Raw genomic sequence first — 19074 nt, forward strand, 5'->3', positions numbered from 1 at the left:
TAATTGCTCTAGAAAATTCAAAGAAGAATAAAATGCAGTGCTTTCTCTCGAAGTCAATAGAACATTTTCTTGTTATTTTTATTGACCATTACATATTTTTAAATCTGTTTTAAAACAGCTACCGTAAGTCATACTTTATTTTAATGATTTATTCAGCAGTTTGGTGTATATGTTAAGCAGACAGAGAAGTAAAAACATAGTTTTTATAATGTGTGTAGTCATACTACATAGATGTTGAATTTCATAAAGGCAAAACCTTGTGTCCCATAAATGGTAGTTAAAAGTGCTCACATATGTATAAACTTGACAAATCATTGATAGTAAATCAATTCTTTTCTCACATATTTTTATTTATAAGATATCTATAATTCATGGTACAGGAACAATAAAAAGTAGCCAACTTAACAAAGGTCATAGATGACCTAAAAATGAGTCAGTGACCCCAAACTCTACTATCTTCAGAGGGAAAAAAAATGCTTTTTAAATGAAAAATTTATACATCTTAATGCTATATGAGTTTTAAAAGATAAATAATTGTGTTCACTGATAGTTTTCCATCTTAGAGACAGTACTTGTTTTCTTTGGAAATGAGCATAATCAAAAACACATCAGCTCCAATAAGATTTGGTCAATATGATGGTTTTAAATTTAATGATCAAATGTTAGATATGAAATACTGTGCTAGATGAATAGGGGTATAAATGAAAATTAGAAAAAGAAAACAGTGTTATTCCTTAGAGAACTGCATCACTTTGGAAGACATGAAAACATATGCATACACACACACAAAAAGACATTTGTGAGTGTGACTGTTATAATTTTGAATAGCATCATACAGGTAAATTCCTAGGGAGTTCTTAATAAATGATATAATTAATCAGAAAAGGCATCAGATCACAAATTTAAGTTGCTGTTTTCGTTCATATTTCTATTATGAAAACATAGCTTATTATAAGAGTATTTAAATAATACTCAACAGTAAATGTTTACTAAAAGTCTCCTGCTTTAACACATGAATTATACTATTTATATGGTTACTTTTAACTGAAAAATGAAGTTGTAAACATTTCTTATTAACTAACATTCCATATGTTCCCAAATGTATTTAAGAAAGAAAACAAGAACTAGTAAACAGAAATACAGTTAAGTTGAACAGGGAAATATTCACATATATGAGATTTTGAGAACCATAGACTCATTGAAGCAAAACTTTTCCAGTCATAAAGGATATCCAGTGAACTAGTGAAGTTGCTTAGTCATGTCCAACTCTTTGTAACCCCATGGGCTGTAGCCTACAAGGCTCCTCCATCCATGGAATTTTCCAGGCAAGAGTACTGGAGTGGGTTGCCATTTCCTTCTCCAGGAAGATATTCCTGACCCACGGATCGAATCCAGGTCTTCCGCATTGCAGGCAGACACTTTACCATCTGAGCCACCAGGGAAGCCAGAAAACTGCAAATGATCTAGTGAAGATAAAGGGCATAATACTTTTGATTTCCTTTCTATGGTGGTTTTCTCTTCTTCTCATTTCCTGTTTATAATAGCAAGCAAACAAAACAGCTATAAGCATTATCATTGTGTCCTTTGAACAGCATCAATTTAATTTTACAAAATATATATAATCTTGAAATTGAAAGTGTTGCTCAATCATGTCTGACTCTTTGTAACCCCGTGGATTGTAGCCTGTCACATTACTCTGTCCATGGAATGTTCCAGGCAAGAAGTGGAGTGGGAAGCCATTCCCTTCTCCAGGGATTGAACCCAGGTTTCCTGCATTGCAGGCAGATTCTTTACTACCTGAGCCACAAGGGAAGCCCCACACATAAGCATAACCAACACTAATTAAAGGTTTTACAGTCCATTCATGACAACCCTACAGAGATAAGATCAATTAATATTACGTATCTCTGTCACTACTATACCAGAGAAGGCAATGGCACCCCACTCCGGTACTCCTGCCTGGAAAATCCCATGGATGGAGGAGCCTGGTAGGCTGCAGTCCATGGGGTCGCTAAGAGTCGGACACGACTGAGCGACTTCACTTTCACTTTTCACTTTCATGCACTGGAGAAGGAAATGGCAACCCACTCCAGTGTTCTTGCCTGGAGAATCCCAGGGACGGGGGAGCCTGGTGGGCTTCCGTCTATGGGGTCATACAGGGTCGGACACGACTGAAGCGACTTAGCAGCAGCAGCACTACTATACATTCTCTAAATGTTGCAGATACTGTATTATATTTAATATAAACATGCCTTTTTATTTAGTGTATTTTACTTTTAAAAAGTCAACTGTTATATTTCCTTAGATTTTCAGTTCACGCTTTTTTATTGTCACAAATAAAAAGAAAATGTGCAAAATGATAATCTTAACAGCTATTTAATTTCCGTTGGTTCCTTATGTAGATTTTCATTAGCACCAACTAATGGATATGTGAAAACTTCTTTGTCACCTAATTAAAAAGTGCAATATGAATATCTGCCAATGGCCAGCAGGGAAAGTACAACACAGAATGTTCTCCCTTCACTGGAAGTGGATTCTTTTGAAGTTGTTTAATATGAGATATGTACTGAGCACACAAGGAACTCGATCCCTAGAGTACATCTGCCTCAGTGCAGTCCCTGGCATGTAAGATTCCTAAAATTATACTCATGGATTTCTATTAGTTCATGCCCCTTTTTGTTTGGGTGGAATAATCACTATAAAGCATAAAGGAATAAGGTTTCCTCTTTTTTTTTTTTTAACTCCCATTATAGAAACCCAAACCCCAACATGGAGGCAGTTGGAAGGTCAGATCATTGCACATTCACTAATCGATGCTTTTAAGCTCTCAGGCTGTCAGGTTAGCTCAGTCTCTATCTCCAGTCAGTCACTCCAGGGTCTCACTATCAATAAATGTGCCAAGCGTGATGTGGATTCCTGCTCGCCTGTGTGACCAAGGGAATGCTCAAAGAGCTGCAGCTCCTCTCTTTCCAGGCCAGTGTCTCTAAAAGTAAAGAAACAGGGGAACAAAGCCACAGGGTGGTAACCTTAGGGAATTAACACCTTGGTAGATTCTCGCTGGGAAATCATCTAACTCCCGCTTAGAAATGTTGAAATCTGAATGTCTATGACATAAACAAATCACATGGTCTAGTGATACAAACACTGTAGATTCTATAAGTTGGTGCTGACACGGAGAATTAAGGATTGTAACAGCAAGAGGCAGTGGGGCATCTAGCTCAACCTATTCATTTTAGACACCTGAGGAGGTGCAATGTCTTGTTCTAAGTTACTTGACTTATTAGGGACAAGTCAGAACTGAAGCTCAAGTTGCCTTATTATTCCTGGAACTCCAGTTTAGTCCCAACCACACCAAGATGGTAGTTTTATGTTTAGAATAATAAATATACTTCTATCATTGACTGTCTATGTAGAACGAAATAACAGGAATACCTTGTGACTTCAGAAGCACAGGATGGAGTACTCAGTGAGAATTTATGCAAACAATGCTTTTGAAATACCTGTATAATAAAAAGAAAGGTCTTTGCCTTCATGGAATTTACAAACCATTATAGCTCCTGGTTATGTGAACAAAATGACATCATAAATTTGTCTTCATATTTTCCTCCTTTTTGTTCAGTCTATACCTCATTTATGACTCTAGTATTGCATTTACCATATGGTATTGCAGACACTTGTGCTTGTCATATACCGGCTCATGCAAACCTTAAGGGGTAAGATGTTCGTAATCTAGAACCTAGCATAGTACCATGCTGCTAAGTCACTTCAGTCGTGTCCGACTCTGTGCAACCCCATAGACGGCAGCCCGCCAGGCTCCCCCGTCCCTGGGATTCTCCAGGCAAGAACACTGGAGTGGGTTGCCATTTCCTTCTCCAAAGCGTGAAAGTGAAAAGTGAAAGTGAAGTTGCTCAGTTGTGTCCGACTCTTAGCGACCCCATGGACTGCAGCCTACCAGGCTCCTCCGTCCATGGGATTTTCCAGGCAAGAGTACTGGAGTGGGGTGCCATTGCCTTCTCTGATAGTACCATAGCTACTGTCATTAAAGTGTCACAAATGTATCAGCAAACACAGAGGGTGTGTGTTTTTGTGTGCAAAACAGCAATAACGGTGGCACACTTGTTTCTTGGTAAGAGTAGGCATAGGACATGACCTTGAGGAGCATGCGCAAGCCAGTCAGGAAAGCTTTGTGAGCTGTCAGAGTAATTTGGGTTTGATAGGCAACAAGTGTGTTCTGAAGATGAGAGGGAAATACTTTTTTAAGTGTTGGCCAAAAAAGATCATAGCAGAAGTTTTTGTTTGTTTGTTTTCGTTGACAAATGAGAACAAGGAGGAGCTGGAGTTAGGTAATAATCTAGATATGAAAGAGGGAAGCCCTGAGTAGCTTCATGGCTATGGGGGGAAAAAGTGAGATCTTAAAAGAAAAAGTGTTAGAAATTGTTTGTGGGTGAGACCCTGAGATTAAAGGAACTCTGATATAAGTAATTATCCCCATAGCTGGGGAAATAACGGTTCTATAATTTCATAGTCTTCACTTCCCTTTATTCATCTTTTAGCCTTTCCGGTAAAATAGCCAGAACACTTTTATCACTTCACACTCAGAGCAGAGGCCAGACTTCAACACCATCTGATACATTTTTCCTAATCACCATGTGGATTTACGTGTTACAGCACTACATTTCTCTTCTTAATTCCGAATAGTATTTAAACCTTTCAGAAATTCTTCCCAAATACTCAGGTAATTCCTCATGATTTTAATTCTTTTAGTATTTTAGTTCTTTGGTTTACCATGTACCATTTCATTCTTTTGAGCATACAAGGCTGTCAGACAGTCTGACATCCAGATATGGTGACATAAGTCATGGATTTTTTTTTCCTGTCAATCAGTTGCAAATACAATCTTGTCAGGTGTCAGATTCTCCACACAAGTACCTTACTAAGGTTTCATCATGGAAAAACTACTTGCAGATAGCAAAAGAAAAAAAAATTATAATACTTTCATACTTGATGAATCAAAATCATCATCAGATAACTATTTTGAATCCTTAATCCAAGTATAACAATAAAAAGTGAATTTTTTGTGTATGCCCTACAGAAATGTCTGATAACTTTTAATATACTACTAGGGAAACATTATATGAGACCAACCTATTAATAAGAGTTTAAAATACAGTTTCTTTCATTGAGTTGATTATCCAGATTCCCTGATAGTATATTCATAAAGCCATAAATAATAATATAAGGCATTATATGCAAGAGTGTACAGTCATGTTTGAAGATACTCAGAGCTACAGAGTAAACTTGTCACTTCCCCCTGGGCTCAACTATGCTTTTGAGAATATTTCATGGGAAAATACAAATAGTGTGAATTTATTGAATAAAGATGGTGTAATATGGTGAGTAGCTTAGGTGTTTAGGATAAATCAGAGGTATTTTGTGCTTAAAGCAATTCTTTTGCACTATTACCGTGATCCACACATGAACCGCAGGCCTCTTTCACCAATCTCACCCCCAGAGGCGGGCGTTTATGCACCTTTGTAAATCAGACTGGACTCCCAGATAGTGCTAGTGGTAAAGAACCTGCCTGGGTTCGATCCCTGGGTCAGGAAAATCCTCTGGAGGAGGGTATGGCAACCCACTCCAGTGGTGGGCCTATGAGTCCATAGGGCCCAAAGAGTCAGACACAACTGAAGCAATTTAGCATGCAGGCACGAATCCGAGTGCTTTGGTAGAAAAGTTTTCTGAATAAGAATCAGACTATTACACAGGAGTTCTGTGGAGAAGGCATTCATTATGGATCAGTGCACACAGAAAGGAAAAGCTCTTCCAAGGAGCTGATGGACTCCCCGGCTTATGTGATGTGCAGGTAGAATGGAGTCTTTGCAAAGATGGTGTGCGTCTCAGAGTTTCTCCATAAGGATTTGCTGACTGAAGCACTGAGGATACATATCCCTAACCTATTAAAATTCTTCATCAGTGTACGTGGATTGTATTAGGCTTAAATGACTTTGAGAGACAAAACATTGAAAGTCACCAGCTCGTATGATGCAGACTTGGAAAAGAATTTTCTTTAAAGATGTGCGCGTGGCAAAGTTTAGTAAGCAGAATAAAATTTAAAACAACACACCAAGATGGGCGGAAGCTGAAGAACTTGAAAAACAGAAACACCTTTCGTAGCATTCTCCTTTAAACAGTGAGGTCAGAATAGCAGAAAGCAAGCATAGGGAATGGAGAGAAAACCAATAACCTGGAAATGTTTCTAATTAACAAAATAATCCTTCTACCATGAGCACTGGGCAATTTTAATGTTTCAGCTATTAAGGTCTAGAGATCTCCTAGTTATCTGGAAAAGACACATGACCTGAGACAGGATAATCAGTCCGATTGATAGTTCCATGGTGTCCTTCTCAGGGAAGGGTGTGGAGAAGCGGTGAACAGAACAAATTGTTGGTAAAGAAAAGGCAGGTAGGTTGGAATAACCAGATCTAATGAGAGCAAAAGTTATTTTCATCATTCTATAAAACATGAATTTCAGGATCAGGACAGTGGTGTGACTTTTTTAAAGTATGTGTCTCTAGCTTGATAGTAAATTTGAAATTTTTACTTAATTAGAGAGGGAAAATCTGAGTGCTCATACCCTTCTTAGTAACATGATTTCATCAGAATTACTGCCCTTTCTAAGTCTGGTTAATCATCTCAGGGAATCTCATGTCCACTCTACCTATATCTACCAAAAAGTATATCTGCCTCACCTCATCATATATTCCATGTACAAAAGCTACCTGTATCCCGTTTACCTGTGTGAGAGATAGTTGCATGCATTTTCACTATGCTGGCACTGTTATCATACACACTGCCTAAAGCAGTTTTAACTGAGTATTTTTCCAAAGTTTCAGCATATCTATCATGCTACATACTAAAAACAGAAAATTACAGTGTGTAACAGTTTCAGATATGTAGGGAACACTCAGGGATATAATTGCTTTATAAGTTTCTGATCTTTAGAATTAAAACAATAACAATGGCACAAAGTATGAGAAAGTGCATGCAAATGAACCCCTTTTCTTATAATCACTGTAGAATCTTCTCCCCCTGCATCCCTTCTCTCATACACACACACACACACACACACACACACACACACGTGCAATTTAACAGCAGAGACAACCCCAGCTTTGGATTTAAAATCTGAAACTAATGTCCCGTGTCACCTTCAGCAAGACCTAAATAAAACACCTTGCATCTCAGCTTCCTCAGCTATAAAGAAGGGATAATAATATCTGTCTTGCCAGGTTGCTTTGAGGATTAGAAATAATCTATATCAAGCAAGTGCCTGGAATATAGACGGTGATCAATAAAAGTTAGAAATTATGTTAGCTGTTATTCAGACAATAAAAGGAGAGTCAGAGTAGGAAAAGTCTAAACAAACATTTTCAGAATATAAAATAGGAAATGCAAACATCCTGTTATTAAAGCTGTGATTAACAGAGACAAGAAGGAACATACCAAGAAAAGATGAAAGAAGAAATGTGGGCATCCCAGTAGGCCTAAAATGCTCTAACATAGAAGGAATGCAGTTAGAAATAAAGTCTGTCCAGACCAATGTATACAAATGCCACCAATTATAAAATACCTACAGGAAAACTGAAGTAGTATAAATTGAATTAATAATAAAAACATTTGGGACAGAAATATACCTGATAAGGAAACAGCTTGGAGTTTCTTCAGGCAAACTTGAAGCTATAGGCTATTCTACCAAATGATGCAACGACTCCTATATAATCCTAATTCAGTTTATTTCTGGATATTTTTTCTTCACATTTTATTATATTTAAACATAATCTAGATACATTTACTGCTTACTCAGATGGCTTTTAAACAATGTTATTTTATTTTAATTTATTTTTTAAAAAGCTTTTAATGTTGTGTTGGAGTATAACCGATTAATAGCGCTATGGTAGTTTCAGCTGAACAGCAAAGGGACTCAGCATACACATACATGTACCCATTCTCCCCCAGACTCTCCTCTTATCCTATTTTGGGATATTCTTGCTATTTGGCTACTGCGACTCATCCACTTCATTATTTTAGCACTTGTTGTCATTCAGGGCTCAACTCACGTATCACCCCAAGCCAGAGGCCTTCCCTGATGACTAGAGCCAAAGCACTTCCTCCCATTCCTGTTTCTTTGTAAGAGCTTCCTGTCATGTTTCCTTCACTGCATTTCAGTACCCAGAATTATTTACTTCAAGTGTGTGTTTCTAGTCACAGTATGTAACATGCATACTAATAGTTGGTTATATTTCCAATAATTATATTCAACTAGAATGTAAGTTCTCTGAAGAGGAGACCTCTGTCTTCTTTATTGCTGCACTCTAATACATAAGAGTTGCTTGATAATTATGGACTGAATGGTTGATTAACTGTTATAGGATGGGCACCATAAACATTTGGTATAAGCATAGGCAGGCTTTGATACATGTTTGAAAACTATTGTAATATAAACTGTGTAGATATTTTACTTCTCAAACACCCACAAAAATTTCAGTCACTGATGATGTTCTTCATGGTAGCCCCAGAAGCTATTTCTTGCTATTTATTCATATTATCACTATAGAATTTAATCTTTATTTTCCTCGTATTATCATTTAACTGCATCATTTGCAAAGAAATTTAGTTTTCTACTATATTTTAGATATTAAGCAATAGGAAAGCAGTGTCAATTGCCTATTCTTATTGCATTTCACCATATATAACTCAACAAAGAACAAATCTCAGAATAGGTGTTCAGTTCATTATCTCAAATGGTTTTCTTACAAAGTGGATGAGCAAACTGATTGATTTTTTCAGTGCCACTGTTGAAAGTCAAAATCTTTTGTGAGACCTCTCTTGGTTCTGTATGTTTGACTAAACCTCTTTTCTTCTTTATCACAATATACACAGCTTTGCCATTCAAATTTCTGCATGCAAAACTGGTGAAACAAAACTCTCAGAGAAATAGGCAGATTGATAATGTAAGACTAAGAGTTTGACTCTCACACACAGAACGTGGATAAACATTCATTTTGGCAGACAAAGACACTAGTTATTTTAGTTGTACTTTCCCAGGAAATTACATTGATGGGAGTAAACTATAAAATAAAATTACCTGGTGCTAAGGTGGGCTTTCCTCGTGGCTCAGAAGGTAAAGAATCTGCCTGCAAAGCAGGAGATCTGAGTTCGATCCCTGGATTGGGAAGATTCCTTGGAGAAGGGAATGGCAACCCACCCCTGGAGAGTATTCTTGCCTGGAGAGTTCCATGGACAGAGGAGCCTGGCTGGCTACAGTCCACGGGGTCACAGAGTTGGACAACTGAGCTCCTAACACACTGGCACACTGGCACACTGGCAAGATGTTACAATATTTCTAGATTCAAATTTAGAGGAATCAAGGGATTATTTATATTGTGTGCATGCTCAGTCACTCAGTCTGATTCTGTGACCCCATGGACTATAGCCTACCAGGCTCCTCTGTCCATGTAATTTTTCAGGCAAGCATACTGGAGTGAGTTACCATTTCCTTCTCCAGGGGGTCTTCCCAACCCAGGGATCGAACCTGTGAGTCCTCTGTCTCCTGCATTGGCAAGTGCATTCTTTACCATTGCACCACCTTGGAAGCACTTTAAGTATAATAAGTGTGAAAAAAAATAATATCCATGACTGATTATATAGGAGTCTTTGGATCATATGATAGAAGAGTCCGTAGCTTCAAGTTTGCCTATATCTCATGCATCCCAGGAATCTAGCCATCCAGCTCTGAGAAGGGGCAGTCACCTTAGTTGCTGGTGCTTCTGACAAGGACCAGGAAGTCAGATCTCAGGATGAATATCTGCAATAAACCAGTCCATCAGCAAGTGTAATCTCTTTCTGCTGCTTCAGTTGCCTAACTAATCTGAACAAAGGGGAAAAAAGAGTTTATGGGAGATCACAGAATAAACTTCCCAGGTGGTGCTAGTGGTAAAGAACCTGCCTGCCAATGCAGGAGACATAATAAACGAGGGTTTGATCCCTGGATTGAGCAAATTCCCCTGAAGTAGGAAATGGCAACCTGGTTCAGTATTCTTGCCTGGAAAATCCCATGGACAGTGGAGCTTGGCAGGTTACAGTCCAGGGGGTTGCAAAGAATTGAACACGACTGAGCGACTGAGCCCACAGAGTAAGCACTTTTTTTTATAGAGCACAATTTAATGTTGTTTAATATATTAACTCATTTAATGTTCTCAATAACTATGCAAGGTAAACAATATTAATCATGATTTAATGGATGAGAAACCTGAAGTCCAGAGAGTTTGGGGAAATTGCTTAAGACACAAGCCTCCTGAGCTCACACTCTTAACTACGGAGCTCTGCTGCCCCACCAAAATAAATAGGAATGATTTATGACAGATATTAGCTTCAATGAGAAGAACTGGCAAGATTTTGACCCTGCATTGTAGGAAAAAAATAAAAGTGTTGCCCAGAAATATAAATAATTCAAAGATTCACATGCGGGTATGAGTGTATCTATAATAGTGAATACAGCAGAACGGAAGCTTCGGTTGGTGTTGGCATTTGTTACCAGTGCCAGTTTCTCAGTCCTGTCTGACACTTTGCAACCCCATAGACTATAGCCCACCAGGCTCCTCTGTGTCCATGGAATTTTCCAGGCAAGAATACTCGAGTGGGTAGCCATTCCCTCCTCCAGAGGATCTTCCCGACCAAGGGATCAAACCTGGGTCTCCTGCACTGCAAGCAGAGGCCCCTGAATAGGTCTGAAGTATTTGTTGACGATTCACCATGAGACAAAAAGATTGTGCCAACATATAAACAATCTATATCAAAAGCAACCGGTTACTTCATCCAGAATCTTTTCTTTTTTCCTGCAGTGAAATGTTCTTGTTGAAGTATGCAGTGCAGTAATTCATATTGTGACACAAATTTATTTTATTTTTACTAGTGTTTCTATTTTCTGCAATCAGTTGTTATGTAAGATAGATAAGACCTGTTGCGCTTATTGGCTTGTAATCAACTACTTGATCACAGTTTCTATAGATGAATTCATCAAGAAATTCAAGATGTATAGGAGAACCTTTTGTGAGGTGAATTCCCACAGATTGCATACATGACTGGCATTTTTGTATTACACTGCACTCTTGTTCCAGTGAAAGATGGTGATGGAAAATGCATCAGTTCTGTGATATGGATCTGGTTCAATGATTTGTCGAGGAAACACTTTTAGGAAAAGCTTATAAGGGAAAATGTGGAACAGGAAAAAGCAGAGCACAATGCAGTCTTAGAAAAGCCAGGCCTCGACTGGATCTGCAGGGAGAGAGCTAATCATACAAATTGTCTGACCTTGAAGCAAGCTGGTCAGGCTGTCACACCCCTGAATCAGTCAATCACTGGACACGGGCCATCTCTGGAAAGTGGCAAGGGATGCATGACTTCCTGTCAAGTGGCTTCTATTTGGCCAAGGCAGTACTGTCTCCCCAGCTTGTCAGAAATAGGGTGTTTCCTTCAGTGGAGGAAAAGGCATTCAACCTCTATCACTGCCCCATCCACACCTTGTACCACAAAGCTATACCTGCTTCTCATAGTACACTCACTCACCCAGGCACAATTTTTCCACAATTGTGAACATAATTCCTGGGGAAACCTATAAGCGGAAGGTCATCAGGAGAAACTGCAGCCTCATTGCTGCAGCCAGTTCCAAAGCTGAAACCAACGCACATTTTCTCCACACTTTCCCACCTCTGTATCCCCTACTCTGGCTTTCCCCCACCAGTGGGTAACAGTCCTGCTGGTATGGAAAGCTGACCTGGTGTGTTGAGTAGTTTCAGGACCAACTTCAGTAGCAGCAGCTTTAGTTTGTCCCACTAATTCCTTTCTTATAATTTTCTCTGGGAATTATGACAGAGGAAGGCTATGCCTGGATAAAGATAACTTATGAAGAACTGTACCAAAAGATCTTCACGACCCAGTTAGTCATGATGGTGTGATCACTCACCTAGAGCCAGACATCCTGGAATGTGAAGTCAAGTGGGCCTTAGAAAGCATCACTACGAACAAAGCTTGTGGAGGTGATGGAATTCCAGTTGAGCTATTTCAAATCCTGAAAGATGAAGCCGTGAAAGTGCTGCACTCAATATGTCAGCAAATTTGGAAAACTCAGCAGTGGCCACAGGACTGGAAGAGGTCAGTTTTCATTCCAATCCCAAAGAAAGGCAATGCCAAAGAATACTCAAACTATTACACAATTGCACTCATCTCACACACTAGTAAAGTAATGCTCAAAATTCTCCAAGCCAGGCTTCAGCAATATGTGAACTGTGAACTTCCAGATGTTCAAGCTGGTTTTAGCAAAGGCAGAGGAACCAGAAATCAAATTGCCAACATCTGCTGGATCATGGAAAAAGCAAGAGAGTTCCAGAAAAGCATCTATTTCTGCTTTATTGACTATGCCGAAGCCTTTGACTGTGTGGATCACAGTAAACTGTGGATAATTCTGAAAGAGATGACCACCTGACCTGCCTCCTCAGAAATCTGTATGCAGGTCAGGAAGCAACAGTTAGAACTGGACATGGAACAACAGACTGGATCCAAATAGGAAAAGGAGTACATCGTGCTTATTTATCTTATAAGCAGAGTACATCATGAGAAAAACTGGGCTGGATGAAGCACAAGCTAGAATCAAGATTGCCAGGAGAAATATCAATAACCTCAGATATGCAGATGACATCACCCTTATGGCAGAAAGTTAAGAAGAACTAAAGAGCCTCTTGATGAAAGTGAAAGAGGAGAGTGAAAAAGTTGACTTAAAGCTCAACATTCAGAAAACGAAGATAGTGGCATCTGGTCCCATCACTTCATGGCAAATAGATGAGCAAACATTGGAAACAGTGGCTGAATTTATTTTGGAGGGGGGCTCCAAAATCACTGCAGATGGTGATTTCAGCCATGAAAATAAAAGATGCTTACTCCTTGGAAGGAAAGTTGTGACCAACCTAGACAGCATATTCAAAAGCAGAGACATTACTTTGCCAACAAAGGTCCGTCTAGTCAAAGCTATGGTTTTTCCAGTAGTCATGTATGGATGCGAGAGTTGGACCATAAGGAAGGCTGAGGGCTGAAGAATTGATGTGTTTGAACTGTGGTGTTGGAGAAGACTCTTGAGAGTCCCTTGGACAGCAAGGACATCAAACCAGTCAATCCTAAAGGAAATCATTCCTGAACATTCATTCGAAGGACTGAAGCTGAAGCTCCATTACTTTGGCACCTGATGCAAAGAGCCTACTCATTGGAAAAAACCGTGATACTGGAAAAGACTGAAGGCAGGAGAAGAAGGGGGCAACAGGATGAGATGGTTGGATGGCATCACTGAATCAATGGCCATGATGTAGAGGCATCAGTGAGACCATGATAGGTAACATGGGGTCTGGGCACTTGTAAAGTTTACTCATAGCCTTCGTATCTTCTTGAAATAAATTGCAGCTGTATCACTCCATCTTATAATGAATAGCTCCTGGGTATGCTTGAACTTGACTTGGTTGGTCTGTCAGTATTAAACTTATGATAGTGAATTGTGACCACATGATTACTTTGAAAATCCATGACAAACATAATCTCTTCCAGGGCCCAGTAGCATGCCAGGAGCTACTGTTTGAATGAGGTGCTGCAGAACCTTAAGGGTAAATACTGTGCTTCTCCTCTGGGACTTGACCAGAACTCTGTTTGGTGTCCTTTTATACCATAGAGGCCATGGTCCCATGGGTCTGCCACAATGCACGGCCCAAGTGGGAGGACTGCTTAGACTTCAGACTTACCTCTTGCAGGGCTCTTTCTTGTTCTGGGTTCCCTCAAAACCAGCAGGTTTCTGCATCATTCAGTCAGTGACTCAGAGAAGTATTTCCTAGGTCCAAAAAAAAAAAAAAAGTGTCTAAAACCCAAAAGAAGCCTATCAAGCTTTGTGCTTCTATCTTAGTGAAAATGCAAGTGTTAGTCACTCAGCCGTGTCCAACTCTTTGAGACCCCATGTACTGTAGCCCGCCAGGTTTCTCTGTCCATGGAATTCTGCAGGTAAGAATACTTGAGTGGGTTGCCATTCTCTCCATCAGGGGTCTTCCAAAGCCAGGAGATCAAACCCAGGTCTCCTGCATGGCAGGCAGATTCTTTATTGTCTGAGCCACCAAGGAAGCCACTCTATCTTAGTAGTAGGAATTGCAAAGTACAATACTCACCTTTTACTTTGGAAGGCATGTCACCACATGCTCCAGGCCCCTGGGCCTCTAAAAACCAACCAAGGTGATAGGCTCCTGAAACTTGGCTGGTTTAGTAAAAGCATTCTTCAGAGGAACTTGGGTGACATATTACTAGAGCAGATATGGATTAAAAAAAAAAACTGGTTTAAGTACATAAATATGCACCATAAATGATTAATTATCTTATGCCATTTTTAAATTGAATAATAAATGTAAAATTATAATTGTTAATGGTCAACATATAGTTTTTAAAAAGAATTTTGCAAAAATAATTTTTGAATATATTTATTAATTAGATTACCAATATAATAAAACCATTTTGTCAGTCAATAGATATTTTAAACGAAACCCTGTATGTGAGACAGCAAAAGAGACACAGATGTATAGAACAGTCTTTTGGACTCTTTGGGAGAGGGAGAGGGGGATGATTTGGGAGAATGGCATTGAAACATGTATAATATCATATAAGAAACAAATTGCCAGTGCAGGTTCAATGCAGGATACAGGATGCTTGGGGCTGGTGCACTGGGATGACCCAGAGGGATGGTATGGGGAGGGAGGTGGGAGGGGGGTTCAGGATTGGGAACACATATACACCCGTGGCAGATTCATGTTGATGTACGGCAAAACCAATACAATATTGTAAATTAATTAGCCTCTAATTAAAATAAATAAATTTAAATAAAAAAAAAAGTGGTATCACTATCGTTTACCCTTTTTTTAAAGATTATTTAGTTACTTATGGCTGTCCTGGGTCTTGTTGCTTTGCATGGGCTTTCCCTAGTTGCGGCCAGCGGGGGCTACTCTTGGTGCAGCACTCGGGCTCTTCACTGCAGTGACATCTCTTGCTGTGGAGCACAGGCTTTAGGGCACACAGGCTTCAGTAGTCGTGGCACATGGGTTCAGTACTTGTGGCTCACAGGCTGTAGAGTATAGACTCGATGGCTGTGGCACATGGGCCACGAGTTCAGCGGCATGTGGAATCTTCCCAGACTGGGGACTGAACCAGTGTCCCTTGCATTGGCAGGTGGATTCTTATCCACTGACCCACTAGGGAAGTCCTTAGGACTCTTAATTCTCAAGTGTCATGAATTGGATGGTAAATTTGGACCTCTATACTTGAACAGAATGGAGGCTGGTATAAGAGAAAGTTGAGATGGAGATAAAATTGGATATATGGCTATGTTGGTTCATTTCCTCACCACGTCTGTGCAACAGTGACATATACACAATTTAAATTATTGTTTAGGAGGAAAGTAGGGACTAGAAATAATGATCTACATGGTATCTGCTTGTGGAATATGGCCAAACTATGAGATTATCTGGATCAGCAGAGAACAGCATATAGTGTAAAAAGGGAAGAAAAAATTGGCCAAGTCCAGAGTTCAAGGATGACTTTCCAGCCCTCTAGAGAAAAACAAGTAGGAATAATTAGGGCAGAGCACAGATATCTGAAAACCTGAGTTCAAACCAGGTAGAGACAAGCTAAGGATCAAGTATACAGATATAAAACATGAATTCAGAGGTAGGGTGGAAACTCAGAAGTTAGAACACCAAGCCAAGCCTGAGAAGAGTGATGGCAGGAGAGACTTGATGCAGAGTTCTAGCCTTGAAGGAAAGGAAGGTGCCATTTTAGAAGGAAACAATTTGAAAATCAGAACCAGAACAAGGTCTATCTCTTAGCTTAAGGGTAGTAGGCAAGAATTTGATGCTGTGGTTTGACAATTTTTATGGAACAGAGCCAGGTATTGATTACACGATAAGATTCATTATTCTTCCTTCTTGCAGAATCCATGTGATGATAAAAGACACAAAGACATATGGTCCAGAGAGAAAACTTGCGACCACTTACCAAAATTCCTCGTGATCGGGCCACAAAAAACAGGTAAGACTAACCAACTGTGCAGTTTGTGGGGGTTTTTGCATTTGTTTGTCATGAAACACAATGTCATATAGTATTAGATTAAGTTTGCCTTGGTGAAATATTTAGACAGCCATTCAAGTTCATTATTGAATTTCTCTTCATCCCTATGGATCATCTTTATGCCATGATCCTCAAAGGGACCCTAAAGTTGCTCATTTAATTAATTAAGACTTATGGACTAAATTTTTAAGTATGAATTTTAAAGCTGTTCAACAGACAACACACTTTTGACAACTCTGAGCTTATATGTCACAGTTGTGGTATCTGATTTTTAATTTCTACCCTTTTTGTGGCTTTGCCTAATTAACTGCTGAATTAAATTATAAAAGAGAACTTTGGCTTCATTCAAACTATTTTATACTGCATATGAACCTTGAATTGGCTTTTTTTCAGAACCACTGTCATTATCACCTTCAAATATTCTACCTGTGTGGTTTGTTTGTTTCTTTGCTTGTTTTCAAATAATCTTTATGTATACATATGGTTTGGATTTATTTTCTGATGCACCTTAGGCTTATTAGGCAGCTTTTCCCCATGATATTTTCTCATGTGCTGAAGGACATGTGTATAACAATGCAGTAAAAGAGAGTGACAGTATTTCGCCAATGAGATGACACTTTCAATTAGACTATTTTATACTTTCTTCAGCATGTGACAGCTTTATATACTTTGCTCATGTCCTGATTAATTAAACTTTTTATTGACTTGCTGTATTTTGAATTCACAACTCTGACTAGAAGCATTTTCATCAGTGAGTGCACAAGCCATAACACAAAACAAACAGTGACGATAAATAAGCCTGGCCCAGATGAAGATATTTGTAATACAAGCAAGTAGATCATTTTAAAGGTTGTGGGCAAAATTTCCAGACTATTAGATATTGGCTGTTGAAATATTTTTTTCCTCCAGGAATATAAATTGCGTTGCAACAATAAGTTACATGTGTGCAGGGAGAGAAAAAATGCAGCGCGTATTTTCATATATATCACTTTTGTTATTGTTCTTGTTATTTAAAATGTTCATTAATTTTCCACCAACTCCCTCACAGCTGTTCTAACACTGGAATGATGACTAAAGAAAGAAAGCATTTCTATGTTGTAAAACTATGTTGAAATTTTAATTTAAAATCATATCTTCTATCATTTGTCATTGAATATTACTACTTCTTAGTTCTACTAGGACACTACAGGTTAGTAAGTATAAATCTAGTTTTCCTCTTTGCTGGTTGTATTTATAAAGACAATAACTTACACCTTTAGATTTTCATATTTGACCTACCAGTGTGGAAATGATAAAGCTTTTAGCTGGTTTGAGCTTTCCCAAGATGAACAAACAAGTCAAAGAAATTGGATGATGATTTTTATATGCTATAAAAATGAAATCTCCTTAAGGGCATTTATTAAATTTTGCCCTGCCATTGCACTAGGAGCCACCATTCTGGATTTCCTGGGTGCCCTAAGACCTAGTGTTACTTTCTTTACCTACACAGTTCTCTGTGATCTCTTCTTCCAGATGCCCAGCGGTTATCATTATTGTTCTGCCAGTCCACCTGTGTAGTTCATTCCACGCTCTCCTAGGGTTGGGAAACCCAACGAAGTCTCCTGAGTGCACCATGTTACAAAAAGAAATAACCTTTTCCATAGGGAAGTTTTGATTTATGAGAGCCAGTCATTTCATGGTCCTTCCTGCTATGGCCCTCAATTTCTGCCTTAACCTAGGTTTAGCTGTGACACTCATGCCTTCTGTGATGTCATCCACTCAGTGGTTAACGTCAGCCAGTCTGTTCAGCCTAGTGCCTCATTATCAGGCTTGTCAGGGTAGGACAGTCAACTGCTGTCTTCCACAATCTTGCACCTCTCTTTCTGCCTTTCGGGAAATACTGAAATTTTTAAGGTACAATCTTGGGAAATGCTTCCTCCTGGAAGCCTTCCCTGATAGCCCGAGTCTAAATTACCCATTTTCTCATATATTGGAAAAGCACTCTACTCTTTTCTCATCATGGGACCTTCCTCACCTGTTTACTTGACTCAAATCCACAAATACACTTAAAGTCTACTGAGGCCAGCAAATATGTTTTTCTTATCAAGAGTTATCACCAATCATTACTACAGCGAGTTGTTCAGAGTTGCACTGGTCGACATCTGTTGAATAGTTTGATTAACTTTAATTGATTTGAACATAGTATTAATTGAGGTTCAGGTACTGTGCTGGATGTTTTTGATACTTTAGCCACTCATCTGACTTCAGCAGGGAAATCTAATCACCCAATTTCTGAATTTCTCCCCTAGCTGTATCAACCTACTTAACTTTGACTATGTACTCAGATTAAATGAAATGTTTAGGTCAATAGAACCATGAAGACGAATATAAGAACACAAATCATTGCCACATGAAATGCACTTAACTGCTTTTTAGGAAATCATTTTGACACCGGAATGATTTGGTCTTGCATATTACTTTTTGAGCAAAAATTTTGATAAATATTTGTCTTAGGACTTCCCTGGTGGTCCAGTGGTTACCACTCTGCACTTGCAGTGCAAGGGGGCCTGGATGCAATCCCTTGTCGAGGAAACTAAAATCCCATATGCTACTCCGCAAGCCTCCACCCATAATAATAATACAATATTTTTCTTGTCTTTTATTGCTATATAACCTTTTGTCTCCTTTTTTTTTTTGTAATAGGAACAACAGCACTTTATTTATTTCTTCTTATGCACCCTTCCATCATCAGCAATCTCCCCAGTCCCAAAACATTTGAAGAAGTCCAATTCTTTAATGGAAACAACTACCACAAGGGAATTGACTGGTAAGCAAAATAACAAAAACCAAAGTCCATTATTAGCACATGCTCATTCACAGATGGGCAATTATAGGTGT

At 38.9% G+C, this 19074-nt stretch overlaps 1 protein-coding gene across 1 annotated transcript in view; it reads left to right on the forward strand.

Moving 5' to 3' along the window:
- The window catches only part of LOC102270097 (bifunctional heparan sulfate N-deacetylase/N-sulfotransferase 4), a 284219-nt gene that overhangs the window by 244758 nt on the left and 20387 nt on the right, over nt 1-19074 (forward strand). Inside the window, exons 7-8 of the mRNA XM_070372913.1 lie at nt 16062-16158; nt 18880-19003. Of these exons, the coding sequence (XP_070229014.1) occupies nt 16062-16158; nt 18880-19003 (221 nt within the window). The remainder of the gene's footprint in view (nt 1-16061; nt 16159-18879; nt 19004-19074) is intronic.

This window comes from Bos mutus, chromosome 6, assembly GCF_027580195.1.
Source record: "Bos mutus isolate GX-2022 chromosome 6, NWIPB_WYAK_1.1, whole genome shotgun sequence".
In the NCBI taxonomy this organism is placed as follows: domain Eukaryota; kingdom Metazoa; phylum Chordata; class Mammalia; order Artiodactyla; family Bovidae; genus Bos; species Bos mutus.